Source organism: Pelobates fuscus, chromosome 2 (genome assembly GCF_036172605.1).
Source record: "Pelobates fuscus isolate aPelFus1 chromosome 2, aPelFus1.pri, whole genome shotgun sequence".
In the NCBI taxonomy this organism is placed as follows: Eukaryota; Metazoa; Chordata; class Amphibia; order Anura; family Pelobatidae; genus Pelobates; species Pelobates fuscus.
This window is the reverse complement of record NC_086318.1, coordinates 94,295,482-94,315,886: the sequence shown is the minus strand read 5'-3', so window position 1 is coordinate 94,315,886 and position 20,405 is coordinate 94,295,482. Positions and strand designations below refer to the sequence as shown.

At 40.7% G+C, this 20,405-nt stretch overlaps 1 protein-coding gene across 1 annotated transcript in view; it reads left to right on the top strand.

The window, feature by feature from the left end:
- Window positions 1–2,478: 2,478 nt before the first annotated feature.
- LOC134586177 (transmembrane 4 L6 family member 4-like) overlaps window positions 2,479–20,405 on the top strand; it is a 45,855-nt gene continuing 27,928 nt past the window's right edge. The window contains exons 1-5 of the mRNA XM_063441679.1: window positions 2,479–2,655; window positions 5,974–6,063; window positions 6,841–6,974; window positions 8,102–8,291; window positions 19,817–19,993. Of these exons, the coding sequence (XP_063297749.1) occupies window positions 2,482–2,655; window positions 5,974–6,063; window positions 6,841–6,974; window positions 8,102–8,291; window positions 19,817–19,993 (765 nt within the window). The 5' untranslated portion in view covers window positions 2,479–2,481. The remainder of the gene's footprint in view (window positions 2,656–5,973; window positions 6,064–6,840; window positions 6,975–8,101; window positions 8,292–19,816; window positions 19,994–20,405) is intronic.

The following is a 20,405-nucleotide window of genomic DNA, read 5'->3' as shown; positions in this document are numbered from 1 at the left end:
TTTTGTTACTTACCTTATGTGTACATATGCTGCTGAAGATGAAGTGTGATTTTGTGTGAAAGTGTTCCTATGTCATGGATTTTTGTGATTTCCAAAAATAATATTTTGCAAGTAAAACAAAGTATTTAAATCACACAATCAATACCTATAGAACGGAAAACACTGCACTACGTGGTACAGCTGTATCACCATGTTATCCAATGCATCTCAATCTTTACCCCAAAACCCATGTGCCCCATGTCTTCAAGACTATAACAGCTCTGCCTTCTCATCCCACAGGGTTGTTTACTAAAGTGTATTGTCGGGAATTCAAAGTTAATTCAAACCCTGAAAATATACTAGATTTTCTTTCAATTTGGCTGTTTTGATCTAAAATTTTAAATTCGGTTCTCGCTTTCAACTCACCTCAGTTTTTTCAACTCTCTAGTGTAGGATGGCTATTGCAACACAGGAAACCATAACAAAAGAAAATATATCAATACTGTTTCCAAAAAGAGCTGTGTTGAGCCACTACTGACTTCTCCCCAAAACACACAAAACCAAATTCAAATACGTAGACTAAAGCACAGAGTACAATATATTACTTCAGCTTTGTTTGATGACAGTCAATAAAGTGGATTCACGAATATATATCAATTGAATTTCATGTACTTTAAACTCATAAACTCAAAGAAATCTATGGTGGAAAAAAATACATTTCCTAACCCTGGTCCCCAATCCCCTAACTTTGCATTTATTGGTAGATGACTGTTAATTTGTAAATGACTTGGTTGTAAGTAAATAAAACCATCTTCCTCTTTAAAAACATTTGGCCAATAAGTCCTTGCCCCAGGTATGTTGTTCATAATTTATATAGTCCACACTATCTGCATTACCCATGATATGTAAATATGCTATAGCTATAAACTATCAATAAACTATCAATAAACAAATCATTATAATTAGATTCCTGCAAAATAAATGCAATACTCATAGTGTTCATTCAAATTTAAACATGCAAACAAGCTGATGGGAGATGCAGTTATATGTCCCATTGGTCCCAGGTTTTGGGACTGGGTAGCCAGGGATTCATCGTGCTTTATAAATGTCAAACTAAATCCACAGTGACATCTAACAGTGGCTATCCTCTAGTATGGGTGGTGGACAAAGGAGTAGTGGGCATTCCTATGTTCCTAGCAAATTCTTATTATCCTACACCACTCTATGTGTGAGGTAGATGAACAAGGGATAATTGCTAAGTCTAACTTGGTTAATTCTGGTAAAGTCTTTCTTTGGGTCCTCTTTGCTAGTAGGAGTTTATGGGTTAGTATGGGTCCTCTAAAGAACACCTATTTTTGTTATTAATATTATTATTATTATTCTGACATGTTTGCTTGTGGTAGGAAGGATTTGGCTATATATAGGTGAGGATATCAGCAGACAATACCTGTTTCAATTAGTTTTTAATTTCATGCGGGTTCTGCCATGTTCTATTCATCCTAATTAGTCTTTCTAGTGGGCAAAAACAAAAAAATACTTTGCTTGATACAAATGTTACATTTGTTCTCCTGACTTCTAGTCATTCTTCTGGGAGCAGTGGTAAAGAATGACAAAATATAAAACAAATCTGAAATTAGAGGTACCTGATGATGGTGGATAGTAAATCGACAACCCTCCCAAGCATTAATAGTCTTTGAAAACTGGCGTGAGAAACAATGCTCAACACTCTGTGAAATCATGGACAGTATGTGATCTGATGGTATATGTCCTGCAAGAGTATCAATTAAACACCAACAATGCTGGGTTAAAAGAACAGAGAGACGGAAAAAAAATCTCTCAGAAGAAAATGTGCATACAAATTTGGAGAATAGCGAAAAAGTCCAGTAAAAATATTACAATGATCTGAAAAGTAAAATGAATATTTCACAATCTCTTACTCCAAAATGTGGGTCTTGAATCTCTGCCATCTGAAGACAAAACTAGACAAAACACCACTTTCCCTCTTTTTATTACACATCTTTATGACAATTAATTACATTTTTATAAAGGCTACTCACTAATTAAATCTAAAACCACAATACAAGTGAAACAATTAACATTTTCCTTTCCCATTGTAAAGTTAATCATTTATAACGCATCCAAGCCAAGCTGTCATAAATATTGAAAATTAGGGTTGGGTAGACATGACCATATATTCTTCTTGTAAGCAAGGGGACAATGAAAGTGTCCTGTCTGTTTAAGTAGAATATTAACAGGTGCAATTAGTCGTCATGACAATATATTGCTGAACACATTATCTGATAGAAATAGGGGTTCTTCTAGCAGAGGTTATTTAAATTACTAGACTGTGCATCCACAACCTGAGGATCATTGCCACCTATCCAGTTACTTTCTTATCTATATAGAATTATCATATACATCCATATATCACTGTGAAAAGGATTATTGGAGATTAACTAGACTTTTTTTTGCACCTGGACGGTATATATTTCTTCTTAAACCATGTGTTTTGGAAATTGTGCAAAATGCTTGGGCATTACTTTAATTCCACTAGCCATCCTGAGTATAGTAGCCAATATCTTACTCTTTTTCCCTGGTGGCCAGAAGGTTTCGAATAATGGACATATTTCAGATGAAGTTTGGTTCTTTGGGGGAATCCTGGGTTCTGGGTTTCTGGTAAGTTCTGCTTTTCTTAGACATAATAATAAAATTACCAAACTTTTCTTAAATGATTTTAAGCTACCTGTAAAAATGTTGTGAACTAAATGTTTGATGCACATCACTCACCAAAGGTTTACATGCAACATTTTCTTACATGGCTGGTTAGAACTTTGTCAGACTGATTATTGGTATGTGGACAGGAATTACATTATTTGTTTGAGGGAGAGTAAAAGTGAGGCATAGAGTGAAGAATGGCTGCATGAGGATGTGGATGTACAGATGGACTGATGGACCATTGTGGAGAAGATCTTGGGAGAGGAACAAAGATTAGAAAAAAGAAAAAGTAGGGTAGATGGTTATCAATAAAGCGGAGAAAGACTTAAAAATGTGACAAACACAAAATTCTTACATTTACTGTTAACTCTATAATTAATGAAAAAACTCACAATACTAGTCTCACTGTACGCAACACTATTTTATTCTTGCTGGTAACACTATTACCAATATTACTGCTGGCAGTGTTTCTATTAATGTGTGAATAATCTTTATCTGAATTACTGTTGCTGTTACCATTATTTACGCTATTGCCAATGTTACTGTTAGCAGAACTATTACGCTTGTTTCTAGTGATATTATTCGTTTGCTACTAGTGTTGAGTAGAAACAACATTTTCAAACATTTTGAGCATGTCTGATTGACTGCGCAGTAAGCAAACCTCTAGCAAGTATATATAAACATATAATAAGAACTATCAATGTTTATCACACAATTCAACACTGATTTATATATTACTTCCTTCATGAACCAAGTGATGTCATCAATGGGTATAGAAAGTAAATACAAATAGGAAGTAGGGATGCACAACAAGAGAAAAGCACTTCTAAGGTGTAAATATAAAAATATATATGTATACAACCTTGTTATAACGAAGTGGGCGATATCTATGTAAAAATATATAAATCGCACATAGTGTATTACATAACAATAATATGAGACACGCAGGATGATTATATGGAACTCACAGGATAACAGTGAAAAACAGGCCCATCATCCTCAGTCAGAGAGAGAATCTTCAGGAGATATGGAACACGGACTCTTCTTATGAAAACAGGATCCAAATAAAACAGCATAAAAACCACTCTAGGGTGGTATCAACAGCATCAAAATATAAGTCCCCAAAGTGATGTCCCCATCACTTTGGGAACTTATATTTTGATGCTGTTTATATTTTGATGCTGTTGATACCACCCTAGAGTGGTTTTTATGCTGTTTTATTTGGATCCTGTTTTCATAAGAAGAGTCCGTGTTCCATATCTCCTGAAGATTCTCTCTCTGACTGAGGATGATGGGCCTGTTTTTCACTGTTATCCTGTGAGTTCCATATAATCATCCTGCGTGTCTCATATTATTGTTATGTAATACACTATGTGCGATTTATATATTTTTACATAGATATTGCCCACTTCGTTATAACAAGGTTGTATACATATATATTTTTATATTTACACCTTAGAAGTGCTTTTCTCTTGTTGTGCATCCCTACTTCCTATTTGTATTTATGTCATTGTTTTGGTGTCTATAGAGGGCGCACTGTTTAGTAGGTTTGCCGTTGGCTGTATTCTAGTGGTTGGGAACTCCCCCCTTTTTTGCCTTAATGGGTATAGAAAGATCAGCAAATGCGGCAATGAGTCACATCATGCATTGTTTTGTTTTGTTTTGTTTGTTTCTTTTCATTGAAATATTTAAATAACCCAATAACAGCTCATATTAATAAGATAATGTGACCAGACTTATTTAATGTGGCTCCTAAACTAAGTTTGTCTGTTTCAGAATTGCTCTAATGCAAATTATAATGTGTGAATACTGGCCTAGATCAGATATTCAGCAAATAAATGGTATTTTAACCTCCGTAGTGATTATAAAGATCTATATTTTTATTACAATACAATTCCAGAATTAAAATTAGTCTAAACTAGTCAAATACTTAACCATTATGAGTGACCAATTCATTTAAGAATTTATGCTACAGTTATTTTTATCTCTTAAAGGAGATAAAGGAGAGAAATTGTAGAAATAAGGTCTTATTATTGTTACATCAGCCATTCTTCTATCTGTTTGTGTATCTGGTGTTGTCCTGTGCTGCCTGCCCCTATAAAGCAGCAAAAGGGGGAGAGAGTAAGGGCTAAGTAACAAAAGGGGGGCAGCAACCCAAAAAAAGGGAATCCCTCAAGACCCTTAATAAAACAGGATGAATGGTAAAAAAGAGGTAAGCGCTGCGCCAAAGTTTAGTAACAATAAGAATAAGTTAGAAACAGACCAAAATGTCTAAGTGATAGTAAAACAGTCTAGTAACAATAAGAATTAGAAACAGACCAAAATGTCTAAGTGATAGTAAAACAGTCTAGTAACAATAAGAATTAGAAACAGACCAAAATGTCTAAGTGATAGTAAAACAGTCTAGTAACAATAAGAATTAGAAACAGACCAAAATGTCTAGGTGATGGTAGAACAACAGGAAAGGCTGTGCCAATAAAATAAATAGTTGAAAATAAAGTCTCACTAAAATAGCAGGATAAAATAGGGGTGTAATCCTCAGGAGTTGATCCGTCCGGATAGTAAAATATGCGTACAAAGTCTCACTAATATAGCAGGATAAAATAGGGGTACAATCCTCAGGAGTTGATCCGTCTAGATGGTTTGGATACTCAGACTGTATTGACGGACGCACCTCTCCATTATAACCTGTAAGCGGGGATCACACCGCTACACGCCCTTCACTCCAGAGCTGGTTATAGCTCTTGTAAATGTGCATTTAATACTTTCTTTATCATCCATTTTATCCTTGGATCTTGGCTGTTTTTGTATCTCTCCTTTGTCTCTCCACATATACGGATGTTTTAAACCATCTAGACGGATCAACTCCTGAGGATTGTACCCCTATTTTATCCTGCTATATTAGTGAGACTTTGTACGCATATTTTACTATCCGGACAGATCAACTCCTGAGGATTATCCCCCTATTTTATCCTGCTATTTTATAGGGACTTATTTTTCAAATATTCATTTTATTGGCACAGCCTTACCTGTTGTTGTACTATCACCTAGACATTTTGGTCTGTTTCTAACTTATTCTTATTGTTATTAGACTTTGGCGCAGCCCTTACCTCTTTTTTACCATTCATCCTGCCCCTACAAAAGCCAGCAAAACCATAAGGCAAGAGAGTTCTTTCCCTTATCACCTATCTCATTGTTAAGCTCTCTATTCACTGTATTCTTTATAGACAGTCAAACAGACAACATTTTAAATATCTGTTAATTGGATGATTTATTTAGATGATATTCCCCATACTTCTATTTCTTGGTCTAAGAGACGATGACTGCTGTGGATGTTTTGGTAACAAGGACTGCGGGAAGAGGTTTGCAGTAAGTAAGTTTGTCTGTATATTGTCTGTATATTTAAAAACTCTAAAAAGTTCTAAATTACTTATTTATTAACACAAAACAAGAACTGTTCCGGGGTGAAATGTTAAATGTCTCGTTAACAGAATGCATGTTTCATCTATGTGGATAGAAAGCATAGTATTCCTAGCTGTAACACATTCAAGGTTATTTATGAAAGTATGACATATTGAGAAATAAAAGTGAATTGAAATTAATTGAAATTAATCTCTGTGTCCCCTTCTCCATAATCAGACTTTCTTTACTTGCAATCTCTTACTCCTTCCCACTCTATATGATCGATGTAAAAATTGTATTATTCCACATCTCCTGCGAAGGGAACTTGAAAACGTATACAATAATGGATAAATATTATTTACTAGTCTCCTGCACCCTTATCATTTGATATACCCTCCACTTTTTCCACCCATTGTTTTTAGTAAAGTTGGCCAAGTGTAATGTAATGTGGGTTGCTGATTATTATTATTATTATTATTATTATTGCCATATATATCGCGCCAATAGATTCCGTAGCGCTTTACAATATTATCAGAGGTAGGGATTTAACTATAAATAGGACAATTACAAATAAACTTACAGGAACAATAGGTTGAAGAAGATCCTGCTCAAACAAGCTTACATTCTATAGGATGATATGGGATTGCACTGAAACTAGTGATGGAACTGGTCACTTGCAAAACAACAACATGTAGAACTGTGGCTCAAGGTTACAAAACCAGTTTGCTTTTTGTTTTTTTCCAGATGCTTTCATCTATATTATTTGCTGCTGTTGGATTTATGGGAGCAGGTTACTGCTTTATCGTTTCAATAATTGCTATAACTAATGGTCCAAAATGTTTAACAACTGAAGGGTGGACCTATCCTTTCCAAAATGGGTACGTGGAAATTATGTATCTTTTGCAATGGGTAAGATTACATGAATGTTGTCTAAATGTAACTTTATAATATGTATAATTTCAGTCTTGATAAATGTATTCTTCTCATGGATTCTATTCTTTAATTACTTATTAAAACATTTTTTAATTCTTTTTGGTTAACTAAAAAGGGATTTGCAAAAAAAAAATGACTACCAGAATTTGGAGGTTGTGGAAAGTGATGTGTAAATTAATTTTTTATGAAAACATAAATATTATATGTTTGCTGATTCTTTTTATGGGAATGCAAAAAATAGAATTCAGTTACAGAAAATCAGAAAATAACATTAAATGAATCACATTTTGACATGTAGCCTTTGTAATTTTTCCTGTTCTCTGTGCGCATACTACAGTCATCTCCATTTGGCACATCTTTCCCACATATACCGTAAAACTCTCACATATGCTATGATTACCAAGTCAGTTATAAATAATATTTTTTTGTATATTATAATGCAACATTTCCCATAACATTATGTTACCACATTCCTCCAAATATAGCCCCTTCTGTGTTGCTATATTATCTTCCACACTGCCCCATATGTTGTCATATTACCTATACATAGCTAGGCTGAACACCTGACTGTCTGTCTGACTCTTCCATTCACTCCTTCTCTCTCTGACAATCGATCAAATTATTTATTTAAAAGTAGTCTTGGGCAAAAGGCAAACATGGGCCACTTATTGTACCTATAACTTCCCAAAACTATAATCCGGTGATTACTTAATTTCTTACCAAAGTAGTCAAGCATTCAAATAAAAACAGATAATTATTTAATATGGGCATTACTAGCATTGTATTGATTGTCAAATACTATATAATAGCCAAACATAAAAAATAATAAACTATTCGTTGTATTCACAATGCAACTTTTAATGCTGAACGTAATTACATGGCAGGAAATTAATGTTGACTTTTTTCTTCTGCTAGTGAATGATTAAGTTATTTTTCCTTGTACTGCTTTGTTATCTTTCTATCTAGTAGCCACGTTTGTATATAAAAATAAGAACAATGCAGTGAATATTAAAAAAAAAACAAGGTTGCAGTAATTTGGGTATTTACATTGAATTTACGTTTTTTAATTTAGAGATCATCTATGGGATTCGGGTCTTTGGGAAAGGTGTATAGGTCCAGCTGATATTGTCCAATGGCATTTGACCCTCTTCTCCTTGCTCCTGATAATAAGTGGAGTTCAAGCTGTGCTCTGTGCTATTCAGGCTATTAATGGACTCATCGGGTCAATATGCGCAGATGGCAAGTGCTGTAGCTGTGTCGGGGTAAGGTGACTAAAAGCTACTTTTTACCTGTGAGCAGGGTTTCCCAAAAATAAAATGTACATGTCAAGTCAATACAAAGTAGCTGATGCTATATTTCAAGCTATGCACGTGCTTAATACGTTGATAAGTCTAATACATCTTAATAAATATTGATTAATGTCAAGTATTGGTTTACTCATGCATTGAAATAAATATTCCTAACCTTAACAGGTCACTACACATATAAGGTCAGAATCCCCACAATTTCAAGGCTTTCTTGGAAGATCTCATAATGTATCACAAGTTTCCCTGACCCACATTCTCCACAGATGAATGAAGAAGAGGACACTAATTAGTATTCAAATGGCTTGAATAATTGAGAATTGGAGAACTATACTGGAGTAACGTTAGGCCAAATTTTCAGAATTGGATACCTATCTAATGAGTTTTCCAGTTGTATGATATTGGCCTTAATTGTCAATTATGCCATTTAAGTGAGTGAACGCACAAGATTCATGATCCCTAGTTCCATGGCTGGTAATGAAATTAATTTAGTAGTTTCTGCAGTTTCACATTACAATCCTTGGACTTAAGTCATCAAGAGAGATTTTTTATTTTTTTGGATAATTCTTTATTTAATTTATTGTCAGGAAATTACAGAAGAGAATACAGATGGTTAATGGAAACATTATCATAAGACAGGAGGCAGAATCATATTTTCCCCATTATAGCATTTGGTCTTCGGTTCTAGCCTGCAGTACCTCTTGTTTGGAGGTTCTACAGTACATCAAGAGCAAACTGCCAGGAGTGGAACTTTTGGAGTTAGCTATCAAAGAAAAAACAAAGAAAATAAAGAAATGTATTTTTTCTGATTTCATTTGTTTTAGTGGGTTTATTTTGAAATTCATTTTGCAGTTTATTTCGCATAAGCATTATATTTTTTATGTATATGTTATGTTTCATTAAAAAAAATCTACATATTTAATTAACAGTATTCAAATAATGTTACCTTCCGAACATTAAGGCTTTTCTTTCAGTTCAATAAGTTAAAACATTGTCTATTTTTGTAGACATACTACAATTTATATTGATATTTCAGTACCATTATTTAATACTAAATAACTTCCCTTTTGTACACGCAGAGTCATTTGTCCGTTTAATGAAATAATGAGGAAGGAGAGTGGTGACGGAGGCTGAAGAATAAGGAGTTTGAAGAATTTTTCTTTCTAATTTCTGAAAATCGAATGCAACATATAGAGTGTGACATTTCTCCGTCATTACATAACCTATCATTAATGATAAATACACCCAAGCAGCATAGTATATCTTCCATAAAGATTTCGTTTGATAAATGTTTTTTTTTAAGATTGTAATGTATATTTCATTGTAGATATATAAAAAGTGTTTGTCTCTCTAATTTTAACTTTTAAAATCATACACACAATGCACGACACCTTTTAGTACCTCTAATATACGAGCCTCTCTTCCAGATAATTAGGTTACAATATATATTTAAATAATAAATTAAATTATAATTATTTCTATTCCCACAGATACACAATTTATAGCATTGTAAATTAGTCACCCATGTGTCTTTCTAGCTGCTGTAGAAGATTTGTGCATGAGTAGATAAACATGTTACCATTGCTCACGTTCTAAAGTTAAATTTAGAATAGTCTCTGAGTACTTGGTTAAATAAGGAATCTGTAAGAGCAGTAATCAAAAGAGCAGGATTAACCATAAGGCAACCCTACGTGGCAGCCAAAGGCCCACGGGCTAGGCAGAGGTCCACGAACTATGAATTTGCACGGCCCTATTAACCATCACTACGTGAAGAATAAATGGAGGGTACTAAACTGATAAACTGCCTAGTGCCCCATGGGATCGTAACATTTCTGATAATCAGAATGCAGTCTCAAGATTATTTTAATATCTTATATATAACTCTGCTGCAGAAAGTCTGTTTTCACTCTACCCAACAATCTCTTCTAACTCTTTCACCTTTTTCCCTACTTTCTTGTTGGCACGTTTCCCTCTCTATCACTATCATGGCTTATTTTTCTTTAATCGCTTTCCTTTTAGCCCAACTGCCTGATCGCTTCATCTCGAAACATGTTGTTTTTTTCTCTCCCTTTTCTATCTTTGCAACATCACATAGACTCTGAACTATTTTTACCTCTACGAGAAGCTACTTTGTGGTATATATTAAATAGTGAATTGGAGAATGTGGGTATTACTTCTTCCTCTTGTCCAGATAAAGAAATACATAAAATAAAAATAGAAATGACAATACATAAGAAAATATATATATTTTTTTGTCACAAGATATTTAACTACTAATTGCACATCACTTTGTCACTAATTGTGCCTTATTTTTCACAAATATTTCATACATATATTTCTCACAAATAATTTATCATTTATTTTAACACTAGGGTGATGATTGTAAGGAAAAATATCATTTAAGCGTATCACATCTTTGAACTATTTGAGACATGTCTTTGCCAGACCCAGAAGGCCCACAAGCTTACTTGCCTTTAACGTAACACTTCTTACACCCCATAGAGGGTCAGAAGAAGACCAGTCCTCCGGCCTAGGTATAATGTATAGACTTTTGCATTTGTTTTTGCTAAATGTGTTCATCTCTGACAATTATGAGTAAAATAAATGCATTTATAACAAATTAAACAAAAAAACGAATTGCTTGTTGGACAAAGAATAAATACTGCAAAGGTGGAAAATAGGATTACAAAACAAGCAATTCCACATTTACTAAAACTTAACAAAAAGTAACAAAAACACTTAACACATGGAGCACTGGGAGAGGCAATGTAAAAATAAACAATTGCAAACAAAATTTAGTTAAACAGTATAGAAACACAGGAAATCCACTCTTTAATCTATACTGAATAAAGCTAAGAAATTAAGTAATTGTCTTTAAGTAATTGTTGACATGAGAAATGTATTACGTATTACTTCTGAGGGGTCATATATTTTTTACATAACGGTATACATTTAACAGCAATATACTCTGTATTTATTTTCACAAACATTTAAATGATGAAGTCATATTCAGGTAAATAACCAAATTCATGTGTACATTTTCTTTGAGTTAATTTCCAATAAATATGTAAATAATGAATCATTCCTAACTAATATACCAGTAGTCACAGACCTGTTTATATTTGCAATATGCTCACGGGATATTTAACCCTATCTAGATATTGCAGGCATCGGCACAGCTGGTGTCATTTGAATCAGAGGGAGAAGAAGGTTTAGTGTACTTTTATAGATGACTGTATTGTTGCCTGGATTCATTATGACTACAGTGCAGGCTAAAGCAAGATGATGTGTAAAGTGTTAAGCAATAAGCACGCAATATATACTTTGTGAAAAAAACTTTTAGCAGCAACCCAATAGAACTTTGTGACTACAAAAGTATAACATAAAATACATAAAAAAAGGTGTGCAGTAAATTTTCAAACAGTAAATATGTGTAAAAAAATGCAATGGAATAAACTTAAAAATGCAAGTAAAGAAAACAGTGTCTCATCTCTGATCAAGGAAGTTCTTTGGGACTCAACCTGTTCCTAGGATTTGGTCTTTACTATGCCTGATAGTGTGAAGTGGCATGTATCAACTCTTTTCTTGTGTTTCATTTATATATAAACATTTCAATGTGTTTATTTTACTGATCTGCACTATAAGTTTTATATATAATCTTTTGTTTTAGGTTAAAATAACCAATTTTGCTGCGTTAGTACTGGCAATCATGTTTAGTGCTGTTTAGTGAATAACACTTTTTTTCTTGCACTAATTGTTGGCAGCCTGGGCGAAGGTTGTATATGTGATGGAGCTGGTCTGTACTCCTTCACTCTGCAATACATCAAGTAGCCGTACCTTCACACTGCAGTACATCAGGAAGCCTTACTGAGGGAGGGAAGGAGGGAAGAAGGAGGAAATTACATTTTAAGCACCTCCAATCCCTCAGTAAGGCTTCATCATACAGCATGGGAGCTGCTCTCTTCTAGACAAGGTGATACAGCTCCCAGTTATCAGTAGCATTGGACCACCAGGGTAAGCGGGCTAGCAATGAAATGTGCTGGGGGGGGGGAGGGAGATGGAGCTTGGTCAGAGAGAGTGAGGAGGATGAAGGTAGGAGTGTGAGTTTCAGCAAGGGGGAGAGAGATGAATCTGGGGGAGAAAGAGAGATGGATCTAGAGAGAGAAAATTACGTGAAACTGGGAATGAGAGAGGAAGATGGAGCTGAGAGGGAGATTGGTGAGAGAGGTAACTGGAACTGGGGTGACAGAGGGAGATGGAGGTGGGGGGATAGGGAGATTTTAAGAGAGGGAGATGGAGCACGGGGAGAGAGGGAGATGAAGCTCGGTAGAAGATAGAGAGAGATGGAACTGAGGGGCTTGAGGGAGATGGAGCTGGGTGGGAAAGACGGGTGTGGAGCTGAGGGTAGAGAGGGGATGGAGAAGAGAGAATGAGATGGAACTGGGGAGAGATGGTGATGGGAGATGGAGCTGAGGAATGTAAGGAGGGAGAGAGTAGAAGTAGCTAGAAAGAGAGATATGGATCTGGGGAGACGGAGATTGAACTGGGAGGTAGAGAGGAAGCTGGAGTTGAGGGTGAGAGAATGATGATGGTAACAGTAAGAGATGGAACTTTGGGAAACATGGAGATGGAGCAGGGGGAGAGAGGTAGATGGAGGAGAGAGGAAGATATAACTGGGTGAGGGAGAAAGAGATGGAGTTGAGGGTTGAGAGGGAGATCGGTGTGTATCCATGTGCCTGGAAGCATGTGTGTAATATGTGTGGGTTGGTGGGGGCTTACCAACTATGTTTGTAAGTGGCCATAAGTGTTATGATGGAAGTCCTGCAGGGTGGACTGAGAGTCGAGGCAGTGGGTGTGGAGTGATGTGCCTGCAACCACTGGCTGAAAATTGTGCCCCATGCAGAGGAGAAACAGGAAGGACCCCCCACTACACACCAGGGATATTAATTTTATAAGATTGCATTTTTTCCATTATGAGTGTCAGTGGAGGACACATGTTGAAGTTTCGCCTAATACCTCAGTGTAGAGCCAACTGCTGAGAGGACAACTGGATCATACTTAACATCACGGATTTGTTTCTCACTCCTATCGCATGTTGTCACATTAACAATTGTTGATAAATAACTGTTTGCCATGAAATTTGCAACACAAGAGATGAAAGCAACACAAGAGCTGTTTCATTCATTAGGATGATGGACAAATCACGGATCCTCAAACCAACATATGACTGCCCTTGATGGAGTGTCAGCACAGATATAATAGCTTATGAATTAATGCAGTCTTGTACCCTGGCTAGTGGGTCCAGTTTTGTTTGAGCGCATACCAGTTTGTATGTGACATGATGTTTAATGTAGAAAGTGAACCTCACCTAAATGGACATCAGAGCTTCTTAAGAAATTACATAATTAAATGTACTCAGATAGTAAATCATAACAATAACAAGCAAAAACACAAATAAAAGTAAAACAAAACATTCAGAAAGACAGGGGGGAAGGTGTATCTTATATGTCACCCTGAAGCAGAAGGCACTGACACAAAGGTGGATACTTTCATATGCAGAGTATGAGTGGGAATAAGAATGAGTGAAGTTTGTTTTCTAAAATGTGTTTGTACATTAAGCACATATGTCTTTACTCTGATCAGCCCAGACACTGCTAAACATATGGCTTGAATTTCCAAAACAAATGTTCTAAAGTATGCTAGTTAAATGCTACTAGGCTCCTTCTTTTGCCAAACTGAATTTTTCCTTAGCATTAGTAGAATATGTGTCCCTGTGCATAAGAAAGAATACCTATGTAGAGTCACCTTTCTTGGTGCTTACACCTGGAGCAGGGGTCAAGTCCTGGGTAAAAAAGTGCAGGAACTCACCCAAGATCCACTCCCCGCCCCCTCCCCCCAACCCCAAAAAATGATACGCTTGTATGCAGGGGCTGAGTAAGGGCACGGGGCTGAGGAAGAGAAACAGGAGCTTAGGAGGGGAGGGGGGGGGGCATGGGCTGAGGAAGGGGACAAGGGCTGAGGTAAGGGATAGGAACTGAGGTAAGAGATAGGAACTGAGGTAAGGGATAGGAACTGAGGAAAGGGATAGGAACTGAGAAAAGGGATAGGAACTGAGGAAAGGGATAGGAACTGAGGAAAGGGATAGGAACTGAGGAAAGGGACAGGAACTGAGGAAAGGGACAGGAACTGAGGAAAGGGACAGGAACTGAGGAAAGGGACAGGAACTGAGGGGCTGAGGAGGGGGACAGGGGCTGACTAAGGGGGCAGGGGCTGAGGAGGGGGCATGGGCTGAGGAGAGGGGACAGGGGCTGAGGAAGGGGGACAGGGGCTGAGGAAGGGGGACAGGGGCTGAGGAAGGGAGACAGGGGCTGAGGAAGGGGGGCAGGGGCTGAGGAAGGGGGACAGGCGCTGAGGAAGAGGGACAGGCGCTGAGGAAGAGGGGTAGGGGCTGAGGAAGAGGGGTAGGGGCTGAGGAAGAGGGACAGGGGCTGAGGAAGAGGGGCAGGGACTGAGGAGGGGGACAGGGGCTGATGCTCATATGCAGGGGCTGAGTAAGAGCACTGGGCTGAGTAAGGTGGACAGGGGCTGAGTAAGGTGGACAGGGGCTGAGTAAGGTGGACAGGGGCTGAGTAGGGGGACAGGGGCTGAGTAGGGGGACAGGGGCTAAGTAAGGTGACAGTGCTGTGGAAAAGGGACAGGAGCTTAGGAGGAGGGGGGGGACATGGGTTGAGGAAGGGGCCATGGGCTGAGTACGGTGGCAGGGCTGAGGAAGAGGGACAGGAGCTTAGGATGAGGGGGGGCATGGGCTGAGGAAGGGGCCATGGGCTGAGGAAAGGGACAGGGGCTGATGAAGGGAGCAGGGGCTGAGGAGGGGACAGGGCCTGAGTAAAAAGACAGGGCCTGAGGAGGGAGACAGGGACTGAGGAGGGAGACAGGGACTGAGGAGGGAGACAGGGACTGAGTAAGGGAGACAGGAACTGAGTAAGGGAGACAGGGCTTGAGGAGGGGGACAGAGACTGAGGAAAGGGACAGGGACTGAGGAGGGGGGCAAGGACTGAGGAGGGAGACAGGGCTTGAGGAGGGGGGCAGGGACTGAGGAGGGAGACAGGGACTGAGCAAGGGGACAGGGCTTGAGGAGGGGGGCAGGGACTGAGGAGGGAGACAGGGACTGAGTAAGGGGACAGGGCTGAAGGAGGGGGCAGGGACTGTGGAGGGAGACAGGCACTGAGTAAGGGGACAGGACTTGAGGAGGGGGGGCAGGGACTGAGGAAAGGGACAGGGACTGAGGAGGGAGACAGGGACTGAGGAGGGAGACAGGGACTGAGGAGGGAGACAGGGCCTTAAATAAGGGGACTGGGCCTTAAATAGGGGGACAGGGACTGAGGAGGGGGACAGGGACAGGCCTGAGGAAGGGGGACAGGGCCTGAGGAAAGGGACAGGCCTGAGGAAAGGGACAGGCCTGAGGAAAGGGACAGGACTGAGGAGGGGGACAGGGACTGAGGAGGGGGACACGGACTGTGGAGGGGGACAGGGACTGAGGAGGGGGACAGGGACTGAGTAAGGGGATAGGGCTTGAGGAGGGGGACAGGGCTTGAGGAGGGGGACAGGGACTGGGGAAAGGGACTAAGGAGGGGGGCAGGAACTGAGGAGGGGGGCAGGGCCTTGAGGAGGGGAACAGGGCCTGAGGAGGGAGACAGGGACTGAGCAAGGGGACAGGGCTTGAGGAGGGGGGCAGGGACTGAGGAGGGAGACAGGGACTGAGTAAGGGGACAGGGCTGAAGGAGGGGGCAGGGACTGTGGAGGGAGACAGGCACTGAGTAAGGGGACAGGACTTGAGGAGGGGGGGCAGGGACTGAGGAAAGGGACGGGACTGAGGAGGGAGACAGGGACTGAGGAGGGAGACAGGGACTGAGGAGGGAGACAGGGCCTTAAATAAGGGGACTGGGCCTTAAATAGGGGGACAGGGACTGAGGAGGGGGACAGGGACAGGCCTGAGGAAGGGGGACAGGGCCTGAGGAAAGGGACAGGCCTGAGGAAAGGGACAGGACTGAGGAGGGGGACAGGGACTGAGGAGGGGGACACAGACTGTGGAGGGGGACAGGGACTGAGGAGGGGGACAGGGACTGAGTAAGGGGATAGGGCTTGAGGAGGGGGACAGGGCTTGAGGAGGGGGACAGGGACTGGGGAAAGGGACTAAGGAGGGGGGCAGGAACTGAGGAGGGGGGCAGGGCCTTGAGGAGGGGAACAGGGACAGGCCTGAGGAAGGGGAACAGGGCCTTAAATATGGGGACAGGGACTCAGGAAAGGGACAGGCCTTAGCAGGGGGACAGGGGATGAGGAGGGGGACAGGGACTGAGGAGGGGGACAGGGACTGAGGAGGGGGACAGGGACTGGGGAAAGGGACTAAGGAGGGGGGCAGGAACTGAGGAGGGGGGACAGGGCCTTAAATAGGGGGACAGGGACTGAGAAGGGGGACAGGGCCTTAAATAGGGGGACAGGGACTCAGGAAAGGGACAGGCCTGAGGAGGGGGACAGGGACTGAGGAAGGGGATAGTGCTTGAGGAGGGGGGCAGGGACTGGGGAAAGGGACTGAGGAGGGGGGCAGGAACTGAGGAGGGGGGACAGGGCCTTAAAAAGTGGGACAGGGACTAAGGAGGGGGACAGGGACAGGCCTGAGGAAGGGGGACAGGGCCTTAAATAGGGGAACAGGGACAGGCCTGAGGAAGTCGACAGGGCCTTAAATAGGGGGACAGGGACTCAGGAAAGGGACAGGACCTTAAAAAGGGGGACAGGGACTAAGGAGGGGGACAGGGACAGGCCTGAGGAAGGGGGACAGGGCCTTAAATAGGGGAACAGGGACAGGCCTGAGGAGGGGGACAGGGCCTTAAATAGGGGGACAGGGACTCAGGAAAGGGACAGGCCTGAGGAGGGGGACAGGGACTGAGGAGGGGGATAGTGCTTGAGGAGGGGGACAGGGACTGGGGAAAGGGACTAAGGAGGGGGCAGGAACTGAGGAGGGGGGACAGGGCCTTAAAAAGGGGGACAGGTACTGAAGAGGGGGACAGGGACAGGCCTGAGGAAGGGGGACAGGGCCTTAAATAGGGGTCAGGGACTCAGGAAAGGGACAGGCCTGAGGATGGGGGCAGGGACTGGGGAGGGGGACAGGTACTGAGGAAAGGGACAGGCCTGAGGAGGGGGACAGGGACTGAGGAGGGGGATAGGGCTTGAGGAGGGGGACAAGGACTGGGGAAAGGGACTAAGGAGGGGGCAGGAACTGAGGAGGGGGGACAGGGCCTTAAATAGGGGGACAGGGACTGAGGAAAGGGATAAAAAAAATAAAAAAAATAAAGTGCCTTCCTCCCTCCCTGAGGCTTACCTTGGGCCAGGAGGGGTGGGACAGGATCTGGAACCTGCAGCCTGCAGTCAGTGGAGTCGTCCGGCCTCTCCTGATGATGTCAGGAGGAGGGGGCGTGACTTCCTCTGCTCCCCAGCGGTCCTGTGAGAAGAGCAGAGAAAGTCACGCCCCCTCCTACTGACATCATCAGGAGGGCCGGACGACTCCACTGACTGCAGGGGGAGAGGTGAGTTTAAAAATCCGAGTCCCCAGTCAGAGACAGGGGATTCGGATGTGTGCTCCCCCTGCTCTGGCAGCCGCTTGTACCAGCCCTGGGTCCTGCAGGACTAGTAATGGGAACGGCGTTCCTGCTGTGGAAAAAGTGCAGGAACGCCGTTCCCACGCGTTCCTGCAGGACTCGAGCCCTGCACCTGGAGTTTTGCAAAGTTTTCACTTTTCTCTAGAATTGAGATAACTGTCTTGTATACAGACTACATGAAGTTCAGCAGTGGCTCAGAGGCAGGAAAGCAGGCGTAGGATACTTAATGGCCCAAGATTTAATCCCCTGTAAGACACCTGTGGGGTGGCCATTCTTAGCCGTCTGGATGCCACGGGGAGAACCGTGACAGTACCCCCCCTCAAAATCGCCCTCTGGGCATGAACTGGCTCTCCCGTATCATAGTATTCCTCCTCATGCATATCACCCTTAGAGGGAAGGTCCCTAAAAATTAGAATCAACTGATAGGAATCCTCTAACATGATGGGACTCCTTCGTACCAGCTGCTGGAATTGCAGGGTGGTGACTGGCATTTGATATTGATACTTTAGAAAGAGTTCAGAGAATGGCTACTAAATTGGTTCATGGATTGCAGGATAAAACTTACCAGGAAAGGTTAAAAGAGCTTAATATGTATAACGTGGAGGAAAGACGAGACAGGGGGGATATGATAGAAACATTTAAATACATAAAGGGAATCAACACAGTAAAGGAGGAGACTATATTTAAAAAAAGAAAAACTACCACAACAAGAGGACATAGTCTTAAATTAGAGGGGCAAAGGTTTAAAAATAATATCAGGAAGTATTATTTTACTGAGTGGATAGTGGATGCATGGAATAGCCTTCCAGCTGAAGTGGTAGAGGTTAACACAGTGAAGGAGTTTAAGCATGCGTGGGATAGGCATAAGGCTATCCTAACTATAAGATAAGGCCAGGGACTGATGAAAGTATTTAGAAAATTGAGCAGACTAGATGGGCCGAATGGTTCTTATCTGCCGTCACATTCTATGTTTCTATGTTTCTAAATCACAAGTAGTCGTTTTTTAAAAGTTCACAAAAACCTCTGTTAAAAGTTCACAAAAACCTCTGGCATTTTGTGCTGCAAATACTGACACCAACAAACAAATCCATTAAAGGCAAGCAATGTAAAATTCAGGCCATCTGAGTGTTTAGGTAATATTCCATCACATAAGATAAAGTGGTTGAAATTCTAAATTACACCGTGTAAATGTCTGTAACATACAGTCGTGCCTGATACCCAGCCTTTGCAAGATACTTAATTAAAGTACTACCAACAATAACTACTCAGGGCATTTTTTTTTTTTTATTTCAAGTCACGATGAAAAGGGAACCAGTTATAAAAAAAAACAAAACAAAAAAAAATAGATGACGTTTTTAGAGTTGGTTTCTGTGTAACTTCGTAAAAAGTAACACAAGCATGCAATAAACCTTTTTTAAATGCATCAAAAGAACCTTAACATTGAACTGAACTAGAATTAAGCTGAGTACGTCTACATATTCAGAAGGTAATTATTAATAAAAGGACACAGAAAGGTTGCAACTGCCAAAACTTTGGGAGGTTTTATCATATCTGCTTCCAAGAGACCAAGAGGGAGATCAATGAGAGTGTCATGTCTGTTTCAGTAGAATATTAACAGGGGTTATTAGTCGCCATGACAAACTGTTGCTCTGTACGTAATCAGGTAGAATAGGGGTTCCTATGCCTGTGGGCATATAAATTGCAAGTTCATTGTGTAACTACAGTCTGGAGACAATTATTCTCCATCTGCAGAGGATTATTCGATACTAGGACTATATCAGTATTGAAAGTCGATATTTTTGGAGTTCATTATTTCTCTTTTAAATCAAAAGTATGTGTTCTGGGAATTGTGCAAAATGCCTGGGCATTGCCCTAATTCCACTAGCCATTCTGTGTATCCTGGCCAATACCTTGCTTTTTTTTCCTGGCGGCAAAGTTGCATCAGACAATGGACATATTTCAGATGAAGTCTGGTACTTTGGTGGGATTTTGGGGTCTGGAGTTCTGGTAAGTGTAAAATATAAAATATATAAAATGTGCAACATATTGTATTATAAAAGAAAATTGTATCAATAGCATACATCACAGGCAACAGAGCAGCACACTGCTTAGAAAATCAATGTTTCCGTTGCTGATTTTAAGGAACTGAACATCTAGAACTCATGACACATCTATCATATCTATTATTTGATTATGCATATTTTTACTGTAACTCAAATATACCACTTGTTATGCATTTAATTAACAACATGACGGATAGCAATTTTTAACCCTTTAAGTAACTGAAGTGACTGTAACATCATATCATCCCCTACCCTCATGAGAAAAGAAATTGCTGTGTGTCTTTATCTTCATTCTCTCTGCATTCCCACATGCAACAGACTATTTCCCTACCCTGAGCAACATACTACATACATTT